Genomic DNA, 25,900 nt, shown 5'->3' on the forward strand with positions numbered 1-25,900 from the left:
GTTTGTCCAGTACTGGGAATTGATCCCAGGCCTCTACACTGAGCTACACCCCTAGCCCATTTTTATGCTTTTGTTTTAATGTTGACACAAAGTCTCACTAAATTGCTCAGGGTAGGCTCAAACTTACAAGCCGTAAGTGTAATAGCCAAATGTGAGATTTTTAAGCCTTGGATAAAAGCACTATGAAGCTCCATTAATCACGTGAACAGATGTCCTTTTGCTAACTAGGACACACAAAAGCAGGTTAAAAATAACAAGTCACAACTCAGCAGGATTTATAATACACTACAAAGGCGTCATGCCTTTATAGCTATAAACTAGCATAAAGGCATACAGTAGCACCTCGGTGCACAAACTTCATTTGGTCCACAATTCTGGGAAGGACAGCCAGTTTTGTGTTTGTATGGCCAAGATTGCTGCACTTGTGTTTGTCACCCACAAACAAACAAAAGGGTTTGCCAAATGCTTTATCTGCATGACTGAGGTGCTACCGTATGAGGGAAAACTAGGAAGAAAGTACCTCCAGGCACTCAAAACCAATGGCCTTACAAGAAGGATGGGGAGGAACTCCCAAGCTTTTAGAGACGCAGGCACAAGTTCACGCACACCCCAGGCACGCAGGTCGTACGCACCCCTTGCTCATCAAGCTTGAGCAGCTGCTCTGGGACCTTGGGGGAGCTGGAAGCCTGCCGCAGACACTGGATGCTCAGCTCTGGAATGACATATTCCAGAACTTCTTTGAGGGGGAGTCCGCGGGTGGTGCCGTGCCGGGCTGTGGAGGGCACAGCGTCCTCCAGGATGGCTCCTCTCAGGGTTGTAAGCTGCAGGAAACATAAGGCTGCAGTCAGTTCTTAGTCCTGGCCACCTAATCAGAGTCCAGAAAACACAGCCAGTATTAGATCCTAGTTACTGCCTTGAAAATGAAAAAGAGAAGCAAGGCTCTTCTGACTAGGGTAAATGGGACTACAGTGCTAATTTGAATGTGCAAAATCAGTATTTTCCCTTTTTAAACAGAAATAACGTAAAGGGATCAAGAAGCCAGAGAGGCTGAAAGAGTCAGCTGTGTACCAAAGACAGACAGGAAGTGAAGCAGATCAAGGCCATGAAAACCAAAGACCTTCCTGCAGTTCTGGCCCCATGGGAAAGCCATTCCAAGGACAGACAGCACTGTGGCCTCATTATTATCTCTCTTCTTCACCCCTTTCCTCCTGCCTCCCCATTTCTCTACCTCTGCTCTTTTCTGCTACCCCTTTTCTTACCTTCTATCTAACTTCTACGCTGAGCTCCCTAAGGTTAATGATGGACATCTAGTAGTTCCCATGCCAGGAGATGCAGGACTGAAAAGACAATCATGGGATTGTGTCCCATGGTTTGGGACATGACCTCAACCATACCATGGAGGTGTAGGGTTGTCATTTTTAGCACTCTCAACTAAGATGCTGAGAAGCCCCGCACTGTAGGCCACCACCTGGTTCTAGACAAGCATGGTAACACATGCCTATAATCCCAGCACTAGGGAGCTGGGGCAGGAGGATTACGGCAAGTTTGAAACCAGCCTGGGCTACAAACTGAGCTCAAGGCCAGCCTGAAGTGCATAGCAAGATCCTATTCCAAGAAAGACAGAAAATAAAACAAAACAAGCCCCGGTTCTGATCCTACCTTGCTGCTTCTGGGGATTGAGTGTCATCACATGGACACCCAACACAGGCCAACAGACTGCCTGTTTGGTGAGAATGCTCTGGGCTGGCACAAGCTGCACTGGAAAGTGGCTTTGTGGAAAGTGACCACAAAGTGCAAGGGATGCAGTTCCGATTTCACAAACAGCCACCTGTGGCTCTGGGCTATTGACCTGGACAGCACAAGCCTTGTACATGAACCATGCTGCTTTGAAGGCAGTTGGTCACACCCAGCCTAACATATAGGTGACTGGGACCCACACACTCCAGACGAGAAGCACAGGCTGCAGGGGCTGCAGGAACCTAAAAAGGCTCTTTTTTCCCTGCCTGATCTGCCAAGAGAAAACTAAAACATTCTAGAACTTTTTTTCTACGGTGCTGCAGAAATACAACCAAGACCTTAGACATGCCAGGCAAGGGATCAAATATTGAGCTACAAACCCAGCACTATCTCCTAGCCCAGATCTTGTGCTCTTCCTCCTCTGTTTCCCAGATAACCAGGCCCGCAGCTGTGCCCACATGTCCTGCAACACTTGCCAAGCATACAGCGTATCACCCTAGTGATGGAGGGCAATGGGAATAAAATGCGCATGGCAGAGCAGATCTAGCTCCTCACAAGAGCCAGCACCACGGTCCACTTAGTCCTGACTCTATGCCTTGTGTAACTACCCTGGGTTTTCAGGAAAAGGACACAGGCAAGGAGCTAAGCTGGGTCTTCCACACAACAAGGTGTGGGAAGCCAGTGCTGCTACACTAGGCTGACAAAACAACTCATTGAATACTCCACCGTTGCAACTACCTGACTTTCTGCATTAGATTTTATATCATTAGGGGCCAGGGAGACGGCTCAGTAGAATAAGTGCTTGCCTGCCAAGCACAAGGGCCTGAGTTCAATCCCCGGTTCCGCAAAAAAAAAAAAAAAAAGATTTTATATCATTTTCAACCAGGTATCGACTACATAGTCCATGTTTGTGTCCCAGTTTTACAGCTCCAACACCCTCTGTCTCTAGCATGAAGGCCTATCTAGCATGTATGCTGGCACGTCCATGACAGGTTTCTATATTTTTCACTTGAAATAAAGTCCTGTAAGCCTCCTTTGCAATTACCTTAAATACTGCTATCATTAAGGACATAATTCAACACCCTGTCTAACACATACCAAAGTGGTATTGCCCATCGTGGACCTGACTGTTGCCCTGGCGATAAGAACAGACAGCAGCTTTACCTCGCTTGTCCTGAATGCCACTCTGTAGTTGAACTGGGACCCTTCTTTCTCCTTGGCATCTTCCACCTTCTCCCTGCGGATGCTCACTGCCACAGGGCCAAGGTTTTCGTCGATTCCAAAGTAGTTTTGGTGTTCTAGAATGCATGAGAACAGAGGCACAAGAAAGAAAGCACTGAGGAACAGTATGGGCATCTTAGTTTGTGCGATTCACACACCACAATCCCAGCGTATGTTTGATTGAAATTCTGGGTTTCCAGTTCAGACTTCTATCTTCCCTTTATTTCATTTTCTCTTTCTCCTTCTGCTTCTTGCTAGTTCAGAGCAGCAGACACCTCCTCATCCCAAAGCTGTGACTTTGCTGTTCTGTGGACAGTGCCATTGGGAAGAACATCAGTCATTTCTTTTCGACAATGTCAAGAAAGGGACACAGCTTCTCAAAGAATCAGCACCAAGTTAGCTCCCTTTCTCGAGGGTGCCCCTTGGACTGAATAAGGGTGCCAGAGGTTTCTCAAGGAAGCACTCAGGAACGGCCAGAGTAATCCTGCCCATCCATGGAATGGCTAAGGCTACCATTAATTATGCTGCTACACAAATACCGCAAGTCTAAGGCAAAACCCTGTTGAAGGAAACACAGAAAGGATCACTGGGCAGCCAAGGTCCAATTTCATAGACAAATCAAGTCATTTACTTGCCTGGGTGTCAGTCATTCTCTCCCCATAATCCCTGGTCCCTGAGAGGGATCTAGAATCACAAAATTCCACAGCAGCAACAGACCTGGTGCTCACCATCCCAGGAGCATGGAGCCTCCAGGCCACATGCCTAAGAGGTGAGCATCAATCTCCCACCCACACAGGTAACAACAACTTTCCAGGCATTGCCCAGCAGTGGCGATGCAGAGAATGCTCCAGAGTAACTTCTGCTCCTGACACAAAGGTCCTAGGCAGAGTCCTTCTGTGGCACTAAGCTCAGCACCCTGAGCAATCTGCCAGGACTACAGACAGCTTCCATGGTGAGCCTGCTGGAAGTGGTCCAAGATACTTCATTACACTTTCCAAACTTTGTTTCCTCAGAAATGGCCCAAATGTAACACAACACCCCAATCGTAGTCTAGCCATACAAAATGAAGGAGCAATCACCGACTTGCTTATTAATGCACCCCTGAAAATGTGCCTAACAGCTTCATATACATGATTCACGTGGAGCAGCTGGCACGGTCGGCCTCAGGGGCTACACATTGAACTCTTAAAGAACTGCCACAGGCCTGTTCTCCAAGGTGTATACTCAGCAAACCCATTCCTTTACCCTATATGCAAAACACTATAATCTCTCCCTTCTTCTGGGATTAGCTAATCTTAATGGTTTTAGGCAATCTTGCCTGACTCTCAGTTTTTTGTTTTGTTTTGATTGTGTGGGTCTGGAGATTGAACGCAAGGTCTTCACACTTAACTGTATTCCCTGGTCCATTTTGAGACAAGGTCTTGTGAGTTGCTTAGGCTGGGTGAAACCTGAAATTTTCCTGCATCAGTTTCTGATTCTTCAGATTTTACTCACAAAGAGACACTATGTAAGAAACATTTATGAGCTTGAAGGAATCACACAGCTCTTCCAAAGGCCCCTACCTATACGAGCCACAGAAATTCTGGAGGAATGTGAAGTGCTACTGAGAAAGCAGAGGACAAGCGACTGCCGTGGGACGGTGGACTGGCCTCAGTGCTAACAGCAGCCAAAGCCACCACGAGGACCAGCTGGACCTTGAACACCAAGGCACACCACTTACATCATTTCCTGCTTGAAAACAAACAGAGATTGACACTGACATTATTTCCCTTTAGAACCAGCCAGGGCCAAGAGCATCAGGGAAAGTACTGCAGGGGCTGAAAGGTGAATTACTAAGGTAATCATTTTTTAAAATGAGAAATGCTTCCCTTGCATATAGTGTATACTGACAACTGCTAGGATAACTATTACAGACACAACTCCCATGAAACTAAACATGCATCAAAACAAAACAAAGTGTGGGTCAGAGGAGAACTAAGCCAGAGGCAATTATTTCTGATTTTAATCAACATTTAAAAAATATTCAATGAGGGCCAGGGAGATAGCTCAGCAGTCTACGTGCCTGCCTGGTAAGTCCAAGGACCAGAGTTCTAACCCCGATACCACATGCTGTGCTGGCCCCATGACAAGCCAGCCACCAAGACCAGGTGTGGTGGCACATACCTGTAATCCCAGCGCTGGGGAGGCTGAGACAGGAAGATCACTACAAGTCTGAGCTGCTCAGCAAGACCCTATACCAAATAGATAAATTTTTTAAAAAATAAAATATGTTCAATAAAATAAGAGTCTAAAGTTCAGTATCTGCATCAAACAACTATCATGATCATTCTGTTGTTTCTTAGACTGGCATTAGTGACAGATGGGCTGCCACTGGCATTGTATAAGACCTTATGGAAAACAACTTTAGCAGGGGAGATAGCTCAGTAGAATAAGTGCTTGCCTTGCCTGGCAAGTGCAAGGTCCTGCGTTCAATCCCTAGTACCACAAAAAAAAAAAAAAAAAAAAAAGAAAGAAAGAAAGAAAGAAAGAAAAGGAAGGAAGGAAGAAAGAAAGAAAAAAGAAAATAACTTTAAACTTACTGACCTAGTATAGTTTGCTAGCTGAAGGTAATAATCCCCACAATAACTTTCCTTTTTATCTCAACAGATTATTTATTAGTATCGAAATGCAAGGGCCAACAAGAGGAGCTCGGCAGACTAAAGTGCCTGCTTAGGCAAGCTCAGGGACCACGGCTGATCCCTGGCACAACATGCTGTGCCAGCCCTGCCCCCAGGGTGGGCTGAGCCAGCCACAGTCTGGGTATAGTGGTGCACACCTATAATCCCAGGGGCTGGGGAGGCGGAAAGCATGAGGATCACCACTAGACCAAGCTGCATAGTGAGACCCTATAACAATCAAATACATTTTTAAAAAAGGAAATGCATTAAGAAAAATATTTCACAAAATATTTTTATCACATAAAAACACACCTGGCCATCAGGCAGAAAACTTCCATTTAGAACGCCCTTTAAGAAGTTATTTGCAAAAGTAGTCAAATCTGCTTTATATATGGCATCTTTTTTTTTTTTTTTTTTTATTTTAGGACAGGGTCTATAGGGTCTCACTACATAGATTGGACTCCTAATGAACTGCCTGTGTTCAGCCTCCTAAGAGATGGGATTATTGGCACATGCCACCATGCCCAGTCTCAATCTCCATCTCAGCGCATACTGGGGATCGAACCCCAGCGGCTGTGGCTGCCTACGCAGGCACTTTAATCCACTGAGCTATTCTCCCAGCTCATATATGGCATCTTATAAACCTTGTAACATGAACAAAAAAAGCTTCAAATTATTTTAAGAAGAAAATGAATAGATAAAAATGAGAGTCCGAGATGGTAAACGAAGTCACTAACTGATACCTGACAGCTAAAACCCATCACATGGGCAATGTGTCATGCTTGGCTGGTGTTAGGTACAGAAAGCTGAGCCAGGGCTTCCATCAGCTGTCAGCGGAGGAGAGGCTACTACAGAACAGGGGTGTACACTGAGGCACCAGTGCTGGTCTTCATCTCGATAGGGCATGTGCTTCCGCATCACATTCCCAGAACCGCACACCAGGAAGGAGGAGCCTTACATCACATAAAGCAGAGCTTTGTGATGGCTAAACTTGACTGGATTAGGAACTTCCTGGAGGGGCCTGGACCATGGAGGCACCATGCTCACTGATGCTCAGAGCCGAAGGAGCTATTAGCAGCGCGCCCTGAACTAGGAGGAGGAGGGTGCCTCTGGAGGGCGACCTCTGCAAAGTCTCCCCTGCGCTTTGCTCCCCAGCGCCACAGAGTGAGCACTGCTCCTCATGCTCTTCCACCATGCTGTTCCTGCCTTGGAGCCAACCAGTCACACACTGAATTTCTTGAAACTGCGAGCCAAATTAACCCTCATTCTAAGTTGAGGGTATCAGGTATTTTGTTCTAGAGTGCAGAAAGCTGATCAATACAACCTTCATGTTTACCAGTAGGGGTGTGAATAGGAGAAAAAGCACGTGGTCTTTGTGATGGATGGAGCCTTGTACTCAAGAATGCATCAGAATCCTTGCGCTCAACTCTGCTGCCTATGAGTCTGATGCCTAGTCCCCAAGAAACTGTCTCTTTCTCCTTTGCCAAACTATTGCCTAATTCTCAACCCATCCAATTTTCTTCACACAAATGTGCTGCTTGAGGTCTCCAAAGCATCTTGTTGCCAAGTCCAAATGGCACCTTCAAGGCTGGGTTGCTCCAGACTTGCCTGCAGCACTGATGCTGGGCACCACTTTCTCTATGCTGGGGCTTGCCACCTCTTCAATTCTTTCCAGATCTCCTTTAGAGGGGATCTCCCCAGCCTGTCCTGTCCAGGCTCCTAGGTGTTACTTCCTTGGCTTCTCCTTGTATTATGAATGCTTTCCAGGGCTCCTTTCATGGCCCTGGAGGTCCTTCCTTACTGTCTTTATACTTCTGTGTCAATGTCTGCTATCCATCCTCCTGTCTTTTCCTCTAAATTCCTCAGTTATGTTATCCTAGACTTCAAGGTTCTCCCAATCCAAAGAGGTCCAGGGAGAAGGACAAGAGGACAAGTCACCAGCTGCTGACATACACTTGGCTGCCTATGCCTCCAGTCTCAGCCTTCTGCCTGCTCTCCTTGTCTGGAGGGTCTTCTACTCTTCAATCCTAATTATCACTTCCACTACAAATACTTTCCTCACCTCTAGGAAAGGCCAAATCCCTCAACTTATCCATTTCCAAGACCTCCAACTATATAGCCTAATTAATGATAAGTGCTTAATAAAGTTTCTTGAACTATGGAGCTGAAGTAGGATCCCATGGCATTGCGTAAAGCAACAGTCATTTGATCTCAACTAGGTACATCAAAATAAAACAAGGAGATAGTGCATATCATGCCTGGGATGATGGGACAGTGTGATGGGTCCTAGGTCCCAAGGATGCAGCAGACTGTCCTAGAAGATCACCATGGCTTCGTGAAATAGAAAGCTGAGAGCACATGCACCTATTGGAATTTATGTGGTATATTAGTGTCCTACTGTTCCTATAACAAAGTACCTCAAACTTAGTTTAAAACAACCCCATTTACTACTATCTTCTTTACTTCTCTAAAGGTTGTAAGTCCAAAGTCAGTTTCAATGGGCAGAAGTCAAGGTTCCCAGGGGTTATACTTCCTCAGGAAGCTTGAAGGGAAAATCTGCACCCTTATCTCTCCCAACTTTTGGCCTACCTTCCTTCCCCTTCATGGAGTATGGCCCTTCCTCCATCTTTAAAGCCAGCAGCCAAGCCACACTTCAGCAGGCCACACTTCTTCCTCTTGTGTGGACAAATTTCCCTCTGCTTCCCCCATATAACGATGCTGTTACTGTGGGGCTGGCCCAGCGAGATCCCATCTGGGTAACTCAGGATCTTCTCTCCATCCCAAGACCCTTCACCAATCACACCTGTAGAGACCCTTCTGCCAAGTGAGGTGACATGCAGAAACCACGATTAGGACCTGGGGACCACTGAAGGCTACAATTCACCCACCACATGGACTTAATCCATTTTAGTTCACTTATTCCAATACTGATCCAGGGTCTGGTCTTAACTATATGCCTGTTCCATTCCCCTAATCAATACAGTGACATGGGTGGGGTGGTGGGGAATCCACTCTGCTCAGGCTTTGCTCGCTCCTTCTTCTATCGTCCCAGGCATAATTTTCCTTCCATTGTTTCTCCCAACTTCTATATTCTTTTGCAGCATGATGACCATAATTTTCAAGTTCAGTTGCATGGAGCAGGTACAGCGTGTTATTGATTTCAACAGTAGACCCAAGCCCACTCACTCTGCAATATCTACACTTCCAGTAGGCCTCACTATTGGTTTCTCAACTTGGGCTCTGCTATTTATTGCCTGTTTAACCTTGTTCCGTGACCTTCCTTAACCTCATTATCCTGTCCCAAAATACATGTATCAGATTTGTAATAGCACTGTCATCACTGACCTGGCAGGAGTGTGTCTGCGACAGAATAAACAAAACAGGAGAGTAGGGAAGACATGTGGCAGGCCACTGTAATTCTGGCCCCACAGTCCTGCAGAGCTCCACGCAGTTCCAGCCTGAAGGTAATGCCAACTTTCAGCCTCCAAGTGTGGGCCCGTCATCACTCGGAGGTGCAAGTACGTTCGCATCAGTCTTTTGAGAAAGCAGTTAGCACACAGATAATTTCACCCAATGACTTTTATTAAAAAATTAATTTAAAAAGCTGAAGCCCAAAATTTCTTGTATTACCCTTTTCATTGAAGATGATAAGTAAACTAGTAAAGAAAAAGATAGGGGTTCTCTTTTGCCTCCACCCCTCCGACCCAGGTACTGCGCCCACATTACATTTTATTGTCCAGCTCCCAAAGATACGTGCTTCTGGAGGCAGAAGAGAACATAACCGGGGCCTGAGAGGCTGGGCCCACAGGGCACCAGGGGGTAACGGACAGCACGATGAAACTTAGCATTTCTGCCTTCACTTTAAGTCTGTCTCCTTATTACCTCAAAACTTTGGGTTAGATCCCCACATAGGTATGTTAATAAATTAAGAAGTGTCTGCCTAAAACCTGGTAGCACAAGGTTAATTATCCCTAAATTTACCTAGCTCAACTCATTCACCTTCAAATTAAGGACACCAAGATAAGAATAATTAAGGTACAACATTTTCAAGATCTGCAAGGATATTCAACTGCCAGCTTTTACAGGCTGCTCTAGATGCCCTGCAATGGTGTCTACAAGTCTCCAGCCACTCCCCTAAACCTGCGGGAACATCAGAGCACAGGAGAACTGATGATTCCATGATGAGACTGCCCTAAGTAGAAGCAATTACCTCATGAGCCGAAGCTGCCCCCCTACAAGCAGGAACAAGGATCTCATTTCCCAAATTGCCCCCTTTAAGCCACACAGACTTTTCCAGAGAGACCCTGCAGAACTAGTTCTGAGAAAACCAGCAACCAAACTATGCCTTGTCTAGGATTACCACCTACCCAGCCAGCTATGCAAAGCCTGAGGCTATAACTGCTCCCTAAATCCTTGCCTTTGTTCCCGTTTTTCATAAAACCTCAAAGTTCCAGGGTCTTCAAGAGAGGTCAGTGGACTAGGCCAGCGCAGGGACCCAGGTTCAATCCCTGGCACCACCCTCAGGCATGCTGAGCCAGCCACAGAGACTGGGCGTGGTGATGTGTACCTGTAATCCCAGCCCTGGGGAGGTTGAAAATAGGAGGATCACTATGTCTGAGCTGCTAGTGAGACCCTGTACCAAATACATTAAAAAAATAAAAAAAGAAAGAAACCATCCCCCTCAAAGTTCCTGTCAGCCTCTAGAGGACAGATCTTGAACCTCTTTAACTGTCTTCTTGGTTGGAGTTTTAGGATAAAGGCTAAGCCTGGTTTGTTGTGATTCCCACATCTAGGGCTTTTAACCTAAAACTCCAGGAACAAGACAAATTTTCTGCTGCCAAATGATACCACCCCTGTAGACTTAGAGCTTTTATGTCTTATGGCTATTTTCTGAACAAATTTGTCATACTTTGGTTTTAGCATGGAATATGGTAAGGCACCTGGATGTGTCTGTAAAGAAATCAAAATCTCTGGATATGGGACATGCAGTCTAGCTTTTATACAGGGTATCTGCAGACCATGAAGATGTAAACAGAGGTGGCTCCTTGCAGGGGCCCCAGCAGGGAACAAACTAAACTCTTCCAAAGCATACCCAGGGTCTCCTTCAGGAAAGAGCTCTGTGTTGCTCTCACCTGAGCAAACTCTCTGGCAGCAGTGTCCTCTCAGACCCTTATCCCCTTCACCCACAGTCTGTCCTTATTTCTGAGCTGACAATTTCCATAAAGGTGCTTCAAGGATGAATCAAATAAAATCCTTTCTTGGTAGAAGGAAAGCTGTAAAAAGATTGCTGAGATGCTGAATGAAAATCCACATATCATACACAAAAAACAACAGCACCAAAACAAATAGATAAATAACCAACCAAACAAACAAAAACACAGGCAACATGATTGCAATGTAGAAAATGGATTCAGTGGAACTCAGTAGTATATTCTGGCTGTTCAGTGAAGAGGGAAAAAAATCCTAACTCCAAACAGAAAAATGAGTGGGAGGTGCCTAGGACCCTGGCCCACAGCTTCTTCCACATTCTGCAGTCTCTTGGAAAAGAGATTTATCTGCTAAGTCACCAGTGTCCTGAGCAGGAAAAGCCACTACTCCACACACCTGGGCCAGGTAAAGCGCAACTTACAAAAGCACCAAAGCCACAAGCAAGGTTCTGTGCCCTGCAGTCTTCTGCTTCATGTGTGTGCACAGCGGCGACTGCCTGGCCATTGGCCCGACAATGCAGCTTAAGGTTCTTTGTTCTCTCAACAGCTGCAGAACCTGGTCATTTCATGGTGTGCATTGTGCTGATCTGGGTCACATGCAGGATGCCACAGGGTCCTCTCCAAATTCCTCCCTGAGAGGTGCCCTGCCTCATCTTCCCTCCATAGCAGTTGTACGTCTGCATTTGAGTCACCCTTCACTACTGTCCATCACTCTAGGAGTTACAAAGAAATGGGAGCGGGTGAAGCATAACATCTGCCTCTGTAGGCAGCAGCGTCAGTTACCTCACGGTCTACAGAAATCCTGTGTACTCTCCTTATGCTTCCAAGCTCACATCAGTGAGTTCACTAGGCTAGGAAGAGAGATGCACTGCTGCTGTGTACTAAGGTGGAAAACCTATTATTTTATTATACAGAAAGTAATAAAACATTTAAAACGTTAAAGTTTCTTTTACAATTGACTTATTTCTCTACCAATAAGAAGGCTGAGCCATGACCCCATTTCATAGATAAACTGAAGATGAGAAGTCAACGGCTCCCTCAAGGTCATAATCTAGTGTGAAGGTCAGGATCCAGACCATATGTTCTAAAGATCGTCACTCCCAACTTACTGGCCAGGAAGCAAAGTGACAGGGAGGCTTTGTAACTAACCAGCCAGACCCCAAGTGCACAGAAATGCTCAGTCTCCCTTCTCCTTCCAGGCACATACGGTCCTCTTGCTCCTCTTCCACCCTGACTAATGAGAGCCTACGGAGGCAAAGGGTGGCAGCAGGTATGAAGCAGCTCAGAGACCTCCAGAGGTCCCCAGGATGCAGGGATGGTGCCCACCCACTGCAGCCCTGTGGAGAGGAGGCATTTCCACATCAGATATGCAGAACAATGTGACAGTAGCCACGGGGCTGAGGACCACGTGCAGCTGGGCAGGTCCCCCTGTAAGGAGCCCCTGGGAATCAATGGGACCTCTGTGGCAGCAATACTGGTGGGGGAAGCAGGCTGAACACCGAGTGGACTGTGTCCTCTGAGAGAGGAATCTCGTTCTCTGAATAGTGCCATTGTGGATGGCACTTCATTCACGCGCATAAATTGAACAGTGCCCAATTCCCTATCAATTTTTGTCAGTGATTATATAAAATAAAGTGAAAAAGCCACCAAGCATGAAATCCAAGGCAAAGGCGGCCATGTGTCACTCAGCAGTAAGGCCTCCCTAACATTAAAGGTACACTTGGCCCACGGCCACCATGTTGGAGACATGGAGGGAAGGCGTCGAGAACAGGGCGCCAAGCTTCACTAGACACTTCCCCAGGGCCCACAGCCATATGGCTCTCTACTCTATCATCTTTTAACCATTAACACAAGTACCGCCCTTGACACGCTGCCCTGGTGGGGTGGACACTGGCTTCTTTCTAGAGAGAAATACATTGCACACTGCTTTGGTGGGGGTAATGGTTGCTGAGCTGAGCTCTGTGCAGCAGGTCTACACATCATTAGCCCGTTTTACAGATGATTAACTGAGCCACAAAGTTCACGGACTTGCTGTAAAGAACCTGGGATGTGCTTCTCACTGTGCCTCGTCCATAGGCTGAGGGTAATTAAGGTGACCTTCCAACTATAACCATAATGGATGGACACTTCTGCTAATGGTAAAAAGATAACCAAGAAGAATCTTTTTATTGGCTCATTTAATAATTTTCTGTGTATAAACTTTCAGTTAATGTGCAAATGGCAAAGGCCAGCTCTAGAGAAAATGGGGAGTGTACAGAGAGCTGGATAAGAGTATGTTGCCAGAAATAATAAACGCTGAAGTCAGGTACAGAAAGGAGGCCTACGAAGACCCTTCAGACTACCATAGATCCCACAGAGAAACTTACTCCTGGATCGTACCAGCAAGAGGGCTGAGGCCTGGCTTCTATAACCCAGGGCTGGCCTCTTGGGTTGGGAAGGGCTGGAATGGCTGGTCTCACCCCTGAAGAGATATGGTTGCAGCTTCTGCAGAAGCCCCATTCCACTTAGGGGCAGCTAGAACCTCTTTTTCTCTGAAAATTTGCTGCAGAAAGAGTCACAAGCTTCCCCTACGCCAGAAGTCTTATGACGCTAACACGGCAAGGAGGAATTAAGACAAGTACTCTCTAGCACATTCTTACAGCGTACCAGGAAGCCAGGAGAGAGGACTGGTCAGAGCAAGATGGCCTTTTCACACACTCAGCTACCCACCCCCTAGCGGCTCCCAGTCTCACGGGAGACTTCCAAAATGTGCATATTTCTTTTCTTGAATTCCCTGTAGAAAAGCTCCCAAAGGGTTCTGACATCAAGTCATACTCAAGAGTACGGCAGTGCCAGCAGCCTGAGAACCCAGAATACTTCACACCTCAGCCTGATGCACAGAGCGTAGGGGCCAAAGAGAATGTCTTTCGTACTTCAGTAAGCTAAAGACTGGTACATTTCAGGGCTTCCCAATCTCATGCCCACAAGGTCAAGAAGGAGTTTCAGAAAGCTGCCCAGTATCTCGAGCCCCTCAGTGTCACATGGAATAATGCATATGGGCTGTTGATGGGGATCCTCTGGCGGCTCAACCAAGCAACAGAAACTGAATCTGCAATGGCCCAGCACCCACGTGCGGCAAGGATAGGACAGTCCCTGTCTAAAGGGCCTTCGTGGTGGCCAGTTCTACCAGGGCCAGCCTCAGAAGGGAAGGCATCACATCCACCCAGAGCTCCACTGGAGGAACACTAGGTAGCCAAGACCACAAGGCTTTCTTCCTGGCCACGGCCAGCATGAAGGAATGTCCCTTCACAGGCTGTGTCACTGCTGACTCCTATTTCTCAAACCAAAGCCATGGACAGATCTGCCTGAGGGGGTAATGCCACCAGTTTATGGCAAAAGTCATAAATCTTTCTCAAAGTCATGACGTCGTCTACTGACTATCATGAGACACACCCTGGCATGAAGAGCAGCCTCTTTCCATTAACCACCCAGTAAAGAGCAAACTGCCTTATTAAAGTCTGTTCTTTAAACATCTTCCCAGGATTCCTTTTTGAAAATGAAGTTTCATGTAAAACAGAATAAAATAAAAGGTGCTCCAGAAAATATCAAAAGATCCCTAAAATCCAATTTCCAAAGAGAACTTTGAGAAGGGAAAGACAGAAAAGACAGGAAGAAGCTGTCTGCAAAGTCCAGCCTCTGCCAGTGAGAGTGGGGCCTGCGCTTCAGAGATGTCCTCCCACTCAGGTTAAACTCCAGGCAGCAAGCACAACTCAACCAGAAGTGGCTACAGACAGTGGTTCCAGGCTGCTTCTGTCTGCCTGGCCACAGCAGGACAGTCGCCTTGACCACCTGACCACTCAGGAATTTAGCCCTGCAGTGGCTTTTCATCCCTAATGGTGATACATAGCAGCAGACACTACCACAGCCAGTGCAGCTTTTAAGTCGGGGCCACAGATGAAGACTTTAATACAGAAGAAGGGCACAGCTTGCAGTGGCAGCAAGTACACACTTGGCCAGTATTCTCACCCATGTCACTCTCCAACCAGTCACTCCCCAGCTTGGGCTCAACAGGACACCCGCCTCTGCACAGTCACAGAGCATGGTGGACAAGGAGGTTCCAGAGGTCTATGCTAGTCCCTGGCTTCTGAGGCTTTGCAAAGCTGCCTGCCTCCCAGATCTTCAGTCAAGCCCCAAAACGGAGATGTGTGTTTACCCACAATTTAGCCATGGGGTGGCTAAATGCAGTTAGAAAAGGTGGGAGAAATAAACAACTGCAGAGGAGTCTTCAAGACTACTGAAAAAGACAAAGACAGAGAGACAGAGGAAGAAAGAGACAGAGATAGACAGATGGATATGCCATATTGGGCATTATAAGCTGGCAAAGGAAGAAGTTGGTTCCTCTACAGTAGATACTGGCATGACCAACAGCGGGGTTCATGGCAGAAGGCAGGCCCTGAGCCCAGTGGGCTGCAGCCAGTGGAACCCTGAGGAAGTCTTTCCAACCAAAGCTAAACAAACACTGCACCAGCCTCAGGAGATTAGCCCAGCCCCCACCAGGAGTGCCTACCTTTCCCATAGAAGAATTTTCGATAGTAGTAGGCCCCAAGGTCCACATGCTCGATGATATAACGCTTCACCTTCTCTCTGTGGATGGGCTGGCTCTCGCGGGGCACCTCCAGGACTGAGACACCTGCATTAGTACAGTGGGAGCTGAGGGATGACTCAAAGGAGCAGCTCTCACCAGAGCTGAAGGAGCCCGAGCTGGCCCGGGAGAGTGCAATCCGCCGGTCCCCCTCACCACCAGTCTCATTTCTGAAGTGCGGGCAGCTGAGGACCAGGTCATTACTCTTGCCGTCACCTTCATCTGCATCTAGGTTCTCCTTGGAATTGAGGTCCTCCTTGCTGCCCAGAGGTGACTCGCAGCCACCTGCCTGGCCTGTGGACACCTGTGTCTGTGATGCAGCAGAGGCCCCAGTGGTGATGTTTTTCCTTTTGCCTACATTAGCCCTTGTGGCCATGGCTTCGTTGATGTTGAACAGGATGCTCTGGACGTCATAATGTGCAAAGCAACGCTGGCAACTCCAAGGGCGGATCCCCCTGTCAAGACGGCCCTCTTCTAGGTCGGATGTGAACTTAAAGGTCTCATGCTCACTCTTAACGGTCCGCAGCTTTCGGAAGAGGGATGTTTCCACTGATTCTGATTTTAATCTACGCTTAAAAGGCTTGTCCCTGTCCCTCCCCATCAGAAGGGCACTGTCCATGTAGTCTAATCCTGAGATGCGGACAATCTCTCCCCTAGAAATCTGGGCTGCGGCACGAAGGCTGGGGGAGATCGCAGGGTCACAGGGGAGAAACTCTGGAAACCCAAAAGGGCCTACAGCCTTGGGGTCAAAATTTTCTACTCGATACCCTCGGAGCATGGCAAAGAAGTTTTCTCCAGACAGGCCCTGCCTGTCAATGGAGGATGTGCTCCCATACTCCCTGTGCAGGGCAGCTCCGGTGTTGGGGTTGACAGCGCGCTGGTCTAGGACGTCTTCGGCATCAATGTCACTGATGGTGACATCACTGTTGCTTCTTTGCCGTATGGGGTGGAGTCCTCTTTGAGGGGAGTGAACGAAGATGTCTCCAATGGTGTACTTGGCCTCTACAAAGTCTAGATCCAGCTGCTCCTCTTGCTGACTATCACCCTGGTCACTCTGCCCGTTCTGTAGGATGGATGTGATGCTTTCATAGCTGGTCTGAGACCGGCTTTCCCAAAGTGTCTTGCAGCTTGGCTCCTTGGAGAAGTCTTTCTTTGGAGGCCATTCGGACACTCTGGCTCGCACACCCATTTTGGGTACAGCTGGGGTACCATTGGCTGGACCACTACCACCACCACCACTCTCACTGGGATTTGAGGCATTTAAAGAAGTAGTGGGTCCCATGTTGCCATTAATGGCTTTAAATTTTCGAGCAAAATAATCATCTGACTGCATGATTCTGGAAGGGTCCAAGAACTTGGAGGAGGCTCTGCTGAGCTTGTGCTTCTCGGCTTGTGACTGCCTTGGCTCACTCATGTCCACTGAGGCAAGAAGTTCCAGGTCTCACCAGAGCAGCTGGTGATGAGCCAACTCCATTATCTTTACAATACTAGAATAAATGCAGATACAAAAGGTTGTTCTATAGTTCTACTTGTTCTTTATCACAAAAACAAACAACATCCTCAGAGTACAGCTCTTCTAAAGTCACCTTGTTTCCAGTTATGATAACCTTGTCTCTTCTGTTCTTTTGGACAGCATTCCTGAAAAAGTCTGGCCATGAGTATTTCTTTCACCTGAATTAAAAGACAGCAAAGAGCTATTAGTAATTAATTTAGTTCCAGTTCAGTACCTTCTGCAGACTGCTTTCTCCTCTTTCACACTGGCTTCTGCCTACATCAATTACCCTAAGTTGTTACGCAATCTCACGTCTGCCCGTCCGCAGGGCACTCTTCATAGTGCTTTGTTTCTCTGGAGCACCTGTTCTCCACAGGCCAGCAAGCACTCACACAGGACCCAGCAGTGCACTCTTGCAGAAATGGTCTCCCACCATTACCCACATCTGAGCAAAGAGCACTTCTCCTGGGCAGTACTCACGTCTACAGCATATCCAAGAGCAGTTTCTCGTCACTAATTGCTGCACACAGAGCAGTGATGATACCCACTGACTTCTGGGCCCATGAAGCCAGGAGCTTGCCTTCCAGCTATGTCCAGGCTGCGTCCGTGCAGCCTGGCTCTGATTCGGTGACCATGTAGTATGACTCACTCAGCTTCAAGAGCAGCACCAAGAGTAACCATGTACGTCATGCAGCTGAGTACTGTTACATGTTGTTTCAAGGAAGCCCAAATGTCCCCAAGAATAAAAGTCAAAACTATTAGCAAATGAGTTTTTCTAATGATCATTCACAACCAAATGGGAGCTTTCAGGGAACCCCACGAGCAGAAAGGAATTTCTAAGAATTTCGTTACTGAAAGAGTACAATTTCAGCTCACTATGCCACAAGCAACTCATTACATGGGCAAGATAAAATCAATAAAATAAAGGAAAAGATTAACCCAGGTGCCATGGAAACTTGATCTGATCAACTCTTCGACTACATACATTTTTATTTTCTTTCCTGCCTCAATTGTACAAAACCATGCCCAGGCATTCCATATTTCCCCAACTCATGACAGACTCCTTTCTCAACTCACTGACCTCAGAAAGAAAGAAGAATTCTACCTCTTCTGAAACTGATAGTGGTAAGAAAGGTGTAATAAAGCCAACCTCGCTCACTCTTCATGAAAGCATAAAACTCAAAAATTCAGGTGGAAAATATTAGAATCTCAACTAGCAAAATAAATTGTATGCCAATTTCTTTCCAGCAGGCCTTAGATTAGATGGCTATGAGATATGTGGAGGTCTCTTGGAATAGCAGATATTTTCCTATGACAACAGTTGCTTTCCTCCCACAATCAGAAACACACACACACACACACACACACACACACACACACACACACACACAATCAGTCTGGGCATGACAGCGTGCTATTTACCCCAGAGCTGTTTCATAACTGAGAAAATATGATATTTTAGGATGTGGCAAACAAGGGGCGAATGAGCAGTCAGACGCACAGAACAGAACAGAAATGCAGGCCCAATGTTCTCAGAAAGTCAGATAAACAACCACATTTATCTATTTCATTTAGAATTGCTACGTTTCAAAGGATCACAGAGGACTGAATTACAGTTATTTCCCATACAATGTAAGCTATTATCAAATCTGTACATGGAAACTGAAAAGGTGACAACAGAGGTACAAAAGAAAGTAATTTCTTCCTTCATCCAAACACATTTCAACAGAAATGATTCACTCAATGAAGCTCCCCAACAGAATCTATCAATTCTATTGATACTTGATGCTTACAGAACATTAGAAAATGTTAAAGCTTAATAATTACTCCCAAGAGTTGGTACAGTACTGTGAGAATTTTCAAGCACTGTATCAATATGAAACTCACTGAGTTATGTGGTATTAATTTGTAGATATTTTGTGTACAGAAGGAAGAATCCTGCCCCACCCAGCACCTAGTTCCAATCTGCTGTAATTTCTGGAATTATAAACAGGAACTGAGTTCTTACTACTTTAGGAAGTACAAAGCTAACAGCATGTACCAGAGGAACACAGAAATTAATGGAATGGAAGAAAGTTGAAAGAACAGACAAATTTTTTAAAAATAGTTTTAAAAAAAGAGTAGGAAAACAGATATGCTTCCTCTCCCAAGTCTCCAAAGAGAGATAGAACAATAAAACAGATTTAGATATGAGAAAGGACATACAAACACATATATGGAAGACATCAAAATAAATATACATATAAAGAATGATGCCACAAGCAACTGTATGGCATAAGCTTGAAAATTCAGAGGAAACTAATAATTTCTTAGTAAAACACAATTTCCAAAACAAGAATGAAGAACTTGAACAGACTGATGACCACTAGAAAAAAAAAAGAACCAGTTCCTAACTAAAAATGATCCAGCAAACCTGCATGAATACATTGCTTTGAAAGTCCTCTATCTTCCTACATGCTATCGAAAAAACTAGGATGCACCCAACCTTCCTTCCTTTTCCATTCTGCGGGAGACAGATGCCAGTATCCACACAGCACACAGAGACAAGGCCGGGAAGTGCTTCAGATGAGACGGGCAGTGAAGAGGCTGGCCTATTGGCCAATCCTGTGCCCTAAGAGCAAGCCAGTGGGCATCTGCCCACACCTGCCACCCTCTCGCCATACTCCAGGGGAAATTCTGAGTCTGAGCCACTTAAGCAGAGAGGTTCAAAGATGAAAACGAGGACTTGCAAGGATAAGACATTCACCAAGCAGTCAGGGTTGGAAACTGATCAGAACTTACTGAGCTTGGACTCTTAATAGAAAAATCTATCTTCTGAGATTTCATATCCCTTTAGCATTTTATCATTTTTTAAGAGACAATAATCAAAATATATAATGTTTATCCCATATCTCTTATGAAAACAACAATATATAGTCACCCCAAGCAGCTTTTTTTAAGTAAGCGATGCAATTAAAAATGAATAAATTTGTGCTGAACATTATTATTAGGATACAAACTACAGCAAACTCATACCAACCCCTCAAAGAAATCTGGGTGTATTCCTTCAAGTATGATTTTTTAAAACTCTGTGACAATGTCATTAGCTCTAAGGGGAAGCTCCTGATGTTTTTGGTCTAGGACCCATTTTTCTTTATTCCAGGAACTAGTGCCTAGGCTCCTTTGGGGAATCCTTGGATTTATGAGGGACTAACTGTACCCCTGACACATGTGGCCTGGTTTGAACAATCAGAAGAATACATCCCCTGGCCACAGGGACCACTCTTGAGAAGTGCCTGCACTCCATTCCCAGTGTGGACTCTGACATTTCGACTGCATTAGCTTGCTGAGACTCAGTATGTTGCTGAGTGTCATGCTGTCTCTCTATCCGGTGTATCTCTCCCTCTCCACACAATTGTACGTGTGTGCCCACCCACCTCACCATTTTCAACACTTTATCTCAGTCCTAACAATCCAAGTGCCTTTCCAGTTTTCAAACACCCCACACTCTAGGGTGTTGTCCAAGTGCTTCCTACTAAATCCCATAGTTCATCATCATCTCTGGCCTCAGACTGGGGTCCCTGTGACCATCCCGTGACACTGTCCCCTTCCCAGACACTGTCTTCCACAGCTAACAATGCTCTCTATTTCCCTCTGTGTGCATCTCTGCACACGCAGTGGGCTATGTCATTTTGGTCACTACTTCCCCGGCAGTGCCTAGCATTTTCTAGTATGTGGCAGATGTTCAATAAATAGCAAATGAATTAACAGATTATTAAACAAATACATTAGCAGCAACCAATATGTACCATCAAAGATCAAAATGGCATGTTCTTGGAGTTACAGAGTATGTTTAAAACATGTTCATTGTGTAAAGGCAGATAAATGTGGATCTACCTCGTAGGGTAACACTTGCCAAAAGGCAGTACAAAAGACGAGGGCAGGGGGAAAAAAAGGCCTTTTCCCAAATCCTTTGGACAGGTTACTGTGAACATAAGATGCATCAGGTATTCCCCTATGAAAAGGGGGTTTCCCACCCTACTTGTGCACCAGCTGTGTGGAGGGCAGACACAGACAGCTCCCATGATATGTAGGGAAGAGTGTCGCAGTCATCCGATGGGAACCCAGAAGCTTCCCTGTTCCCCACAAGTAAGTAAAGGGGGGGGGGGGGACAGGGCAATGGGTCCTACCACTCTGCACCTTCCAGGCACAGCACCGGACTGTGCAGAGCTCCGCCCCTGGGGGACTCCCTGGGGCTCACGCATACCATGAATGTAACGTTCCAAGTCAGGACACACACTCACTACCCAGAGGGCCCAGTGTACCCACAAGGACACCTCCACTTCATGCCTGAGTTACAGTCAAAAGTGAAGCTGCACGACCAGAAACACTCCCATGGCCATGTGCCTGTTCTGCTTTCTTCTCAGAGAATGTAAGAAATACTGATTATCATGCTTTTGTATTTCCGAATAAAGAGCTCTCAAACCATAGGGCCTTGGCATTTTTTCTCAATAAAAAGAAAAGGCTATTTATTGAAATATTAAGAAGGTACAGCTTGAAGTGGTCACTTACAATATATGCACATAGTGGCTCCACCTGTACCTGCTTTGGCCCACTTTGAGTCTAAGTACCCTCATTACTTTTATATGTGAATGGCCAAACAAACTCATGCTTCTGAAATGGGCATAACTTTAAAAAATTATACCTGAAAGAAAACACTTTCCTGGACTCCATAGGGAATAGGCAGCCATTCTACAGTGAGTGGGGACAACCTCAATGGCAACAGGAACATTCACTGTTCAGCTAATTCCCCAAATAGATTCTGGCAGCCATGAAAAGATACAGGTTTACCTTGGAGCCATCATCACTCAACACAGATTTCTAACTGCTGCTGCTGATAGTCATGCCCCCTTCCGTGTGTGTGTGTGTGTGTGTGTGTGTGTGTGTGTGTGTGTGTGTTTGGGTACTGAACCATAGAACTGAGTTACATCTCCAGTCCTTATTAATTTTAAGGTAGAATCTCAGTAAGTTGTTAAATTGACTAGGCTGGGCCTGCATCAGCTTTTCAGAGTGCTGGGATTACTGATATACAGTAGCAACAAGCTCTGCTCCTAAGTCAGTTTTTAATATAAAAAATAAATAAATAAAAAATAAAAATTCCAAATAACTTCCAATTACTTTTGCATTTCATTACCATCTATGGCTTTTTATCCTGGAGTGGGGGGCAGGGGTCAAAATTGTCATCAGCTCTATGAACACCTGAAAAGCTACAAGGATGGCTGTGTGATCTCCTGGGAAGTTAAAGGAGTTGTCCTGCAACAAGAGCTGTGGAGCAGAGGCTGACAGCCTGGGGGAAATCAGAGGACTCCAGGAGCTTGAGAGAATGACCTATCCTCAGGTCCTCATACTAATGGTCTCAGTGATAATCTGTAAAGGACAGACAGAAATGCGTGATATTTAAGCATACTGTACTTATCTTTAAATAAAATGTGTTTCTAAGTTTTCCATGAGACATTAGTGAGTCTTCAAGACCAATCATCAGTGAGTCTTCAAGACCAATATTATAATTATCACTGAGCCTCTTATCAGGACTGCAGCTGAAGCACATGAAGTGAAAACCACAAGATGCACAAATTATGAGCCCCATTCAAGGAAAAGAAATAGTTTAAACTATATAGCAGGTTGATAATACAAGTATAATTGCAGTCAAAATGTGTATTTTTCACACCAATATCCCATCAGCCCTAATACTAACATGTTAGGGAATAAAAAGAACAAGCCGATCCCATCCTCCCCCTGCCATGCACAGAAGGACAACATGGGGCTGAGGAGTGGCTGCATTAACTGACATTCATCACATACTAGACCACTAACATCAAGAATATGAGGCAGCTTGATAATTGTCATAATAATGGCTGTAAACTGGTATAGAAGTTCAATGATATTTATTCAATTGCTACAGTTTGGGTAATTCTGACCATGGAAATTGGTTCTTGTCTTGCATAACACTGGGGTGATAGCAAAAGGCAAATATTTTTTGAACACAGAAAATAATTCTGCTCTTTGGAGTTTGGTAACATGGGTATTAATCTATGACTTTGAAGAATAAAATATTTTCTTCGTGGAAAGTCACATAGGTGTCAGTCCAATCAGTGTCTTAAGTGTTCCTCACGCTAGCTGGGGAATCTGAGGTCCCGGTGCAGCTGTCCCCAAGATGCTTCACTAAGTCAAGAAGTTTTACATCACAGCACAGCAGGATCTCAGTAAAAATGCTGTAGGCTTCGTCACCAGGAGATCCTGCTGCTGGGAGTTTGTGGTGACCTGGTTTGTACTCTAAGGCAACCAAGTGGATCAAGTATATGTTTGTCAGGTGTGACTCAAGCATGGCCCCAGGTATGACAAGGCTGGGCAGTAGCTTCGCCTCCGCAGGCCATGGGCTGCTGCGTTCCCTTTCACCCCCCACACCAAGAGCTGGACCTGGCCTTGGCCAACATTAGACTGACCAGTTCTCCTCTGACCCTCTACTGATATGGCTGCAGTGCCAAGAGCCTAGAGGACCAGCATGCATCACGGCACACACACTCACCATGGCTCCCTCCACACCACGGTTGGTGTCCGGGTGGCTCCTCTCCCAGGGCCTCCTTATTCCAGATGCCTTCTCTTCTAATCCTGTGCAGCTCCAGGCTGGAAGCACTTGAGCAATCTTCATGCTCTCTGTGCCAGTGACTCAGAAGCCTCAACCCGCAGCCTGAAGCTAGTCAGCACTTCCAAAGTGTGCCTGATAACTCTCCAGCCAAACAGACTGCTCCTCTGCTGCCCTCAAGGTCCACAGTCAGCCAGTGTCTGCGGGTTCACCTTTGAATACTCCTGTCAAACTGGCCACCCCTCGGCTTTAGTTGCCACTGCCAGACAGATACCATTACACTGCCCGGCTCATCATGAGGCCCCTCCGCAGCTCCCCATTTCCCTCAAAGCAAAGCCCAGGCCTCACGGCATCACAGGTCACCAGATCTGACCCATGACGCGCAGCCAGCCCCAGGCCTAGCTGCTGACCCTCCTCCTTCCACGCACACACTGGCTGACTCTCAGGCTTTCATCCGGGGGCTCTGCATGGCTGCTCCCTGCCCAAATACTCACCAAGATCCTTTCCCTGCCTTGCTAACCAGTGCCATCAGTCTGAGCTCAACATCCACATCACACTGTTGGAAATTCACCTCAACTAGTAAGGTTGGTGCTATATGATCTTGCCTTTGGCCCTTAGGTACTCTGCACCTTTTCTTCCCGCAAGTTCCATCACACCATTCCATGGCAGCTTGTTTACCTGCCACTGTCCTCAAAGTGCTCTGTGGTGGGAAAGCAAAGATGTGTTTCTACACATGCAGTTCAGCTGCCAGCCAGCCCAAGCACAGATGGCTGGGACAAGGAAGCTGCTCGTCCTGAGACTCGGCTTTCCATCAGCAAATGGGAAGAATTACATCTATTTCAGAGGACCCTCTAACCATGCAACAAGATCTAAAATTCTAAAAATAGCTGAAAAAATTAACATGACTACTTACCACTAAATACACTGACCTGAAAGTGAACAAATGAAACAAGGAGGATGCACACTTATTCCCATGCCCTCCTGACCAAAAAGACAAGTGCTTACTGACTATGCAGTCACCAAAGGAACACTGTGGCACTGACCCGTGATGCTGATGCTGATTCTCCAAAAAGCAGCAGAGCACTGAAAGGCGAGGGGATGGCCCAACAATCTCCAGCCAGACGGAATATTCGCTTCCCAACTACAACTTCTATTCAAACTACTTTGAGACCTCACTGTATCGTAATGAGGTCCTCTTGGCATTCTTTGAGTTTCTGTATGGCAATAAAAAACAGGAACCATGTCTTCATAGCAAAGTGCACTCACCTTTGAATCCATCTGTGTCAAAAACAGTAAACAAAGAGCTGTTTTGTTAAGTGGACAATTTTGACCATGGAGTTTTTGAAGGGGCAGAATAACAGCTGTGGGCACAGGCTGCTTCCCATGAAATCTCTTAAAGCAGAAGAGAGAAGTGAGTGCAGCCCCTCCTCCCTCGGGAGGCGCTAGCTAATAGTCTCTTCAGCATGGGCCCTGGGTGGCAAAGACGCAGCAGGAAATCGCTTGCTCCAATTAATAATTAAAGCTGAGGCATTTAGGTCTGAACAACACAGCAAAAGCAGAAAAGAATTTCTATTTAGCGCCAACCGATGTACACTGAACTTGTTATTTTCCTTTAAAAACCATGGAAAACAACCTATTGTTTCCTTTCTATAAAAGTTTAGTGACACTAGACGGCAATGAAGGCAGCCTGCATATTTTCTAACAAACTCAGGCAAGCTGGAGCCACAGAGATGGGATTAAGGACTCTTCTCGTTTTGCACTCTAGAGGAAGCGATCCTCTCACCATCTTCACGGACACTGCTCTCCACTAAAGCCACTGTGAGACTCCTGCAGGGCAACGCATTCCTGTCACGAACCCCAACAACAAAACCAATCAACACGATGCAATACTGAGCAGGACAGCGCAGAACAGCCAGCTTCGTGCTCCTCTGCAGATGGCAGCAAGTAAGCCCCACATCACCCAGCCCAAGACACTGCCTTTGCACTGGGAAGGGAAGACCAAGAAGCTCTCCAAACAATTCAACTGCCTGGTATTTGGTTTTTAAAAACAAGTGTTTTTCTCAGCAAGTCCACAAGGCCCATCACTCACTGCTGACCCCTGGCAAGCCAGCTCTGCACATCTAAATTCCAAGAGGCCGTCTCATTGCACAGTATTGTGAGCCTCACCCTCACTACCTTTCACAAAACCTTCCTGTGACTGTGCATGTGAGTATCCTCCTCTGTGGATGAGCATCTTCCCTGTGTGGAAAGTGGGGGTTGTGGGACCATGATGGATACTTAGGGAACCCCTTGGCACCCAACAAGCTCGGCCAGGCAAGTCAAACGAGTTGCAGAAGGAAAGAG

General features: G+C 46.2%; 1 protein-coding gene across 5 annotated transcripts in view; it reads right to left on the reverse strand.

Moving 5' to 3' along the window:
* Sipa1l2 (signal induced proliferation associated 1 like 2) overlaps positions 1-25,900 on the reverse strand; it is a 179,676-nt gene that overhangs the window by 68,500 nt on the left and 85,276 nt on the right. For 4 of the 5 annotated variants that reach the window (XM_023700841.1, XM_004640829.2, XM_023700839.1 and 1 more), the window contains exons 2-4: positions 15,369-17,114; positions 2,902-3,035; positions 633-821 (exon numbers count right to left, since the gene is read on the reverse strand). In XM_023700841.1, coding sequence (XP_023556609.1) covers positions 633-821; positions 2,902-3,035; positions 15,369-16,857 — 1,812 coding nt within the window. In that variant the 5' untranslated portion in view covers positions 16,858-17,114. Of the gene's footprint in view, positions 1-632; positions 822-2,901; positions 3,036-15,368; positions 17,115-24,600; positions 24,705-25,900 lie in introns of those variants that run through there. The other variant, XM_023700840.1, reaches the window with a different exon arrangement.

Source organism: Octodon degus, unplaced genomic scaffold (assembly GCF_000260255.1).
Source record: "Octodon degus isolate 3935 unplaced genomic scaffold, OctDeg1.0 scaffold00127, whole genome shotgun sequence".
NCBI classification, from domain to species: domain Eukaryota; kingdom Metazoa; phylum Chordata; class Mammalia; order Rodentia; family Octodontidae; genus Octodon; species Octodon degus.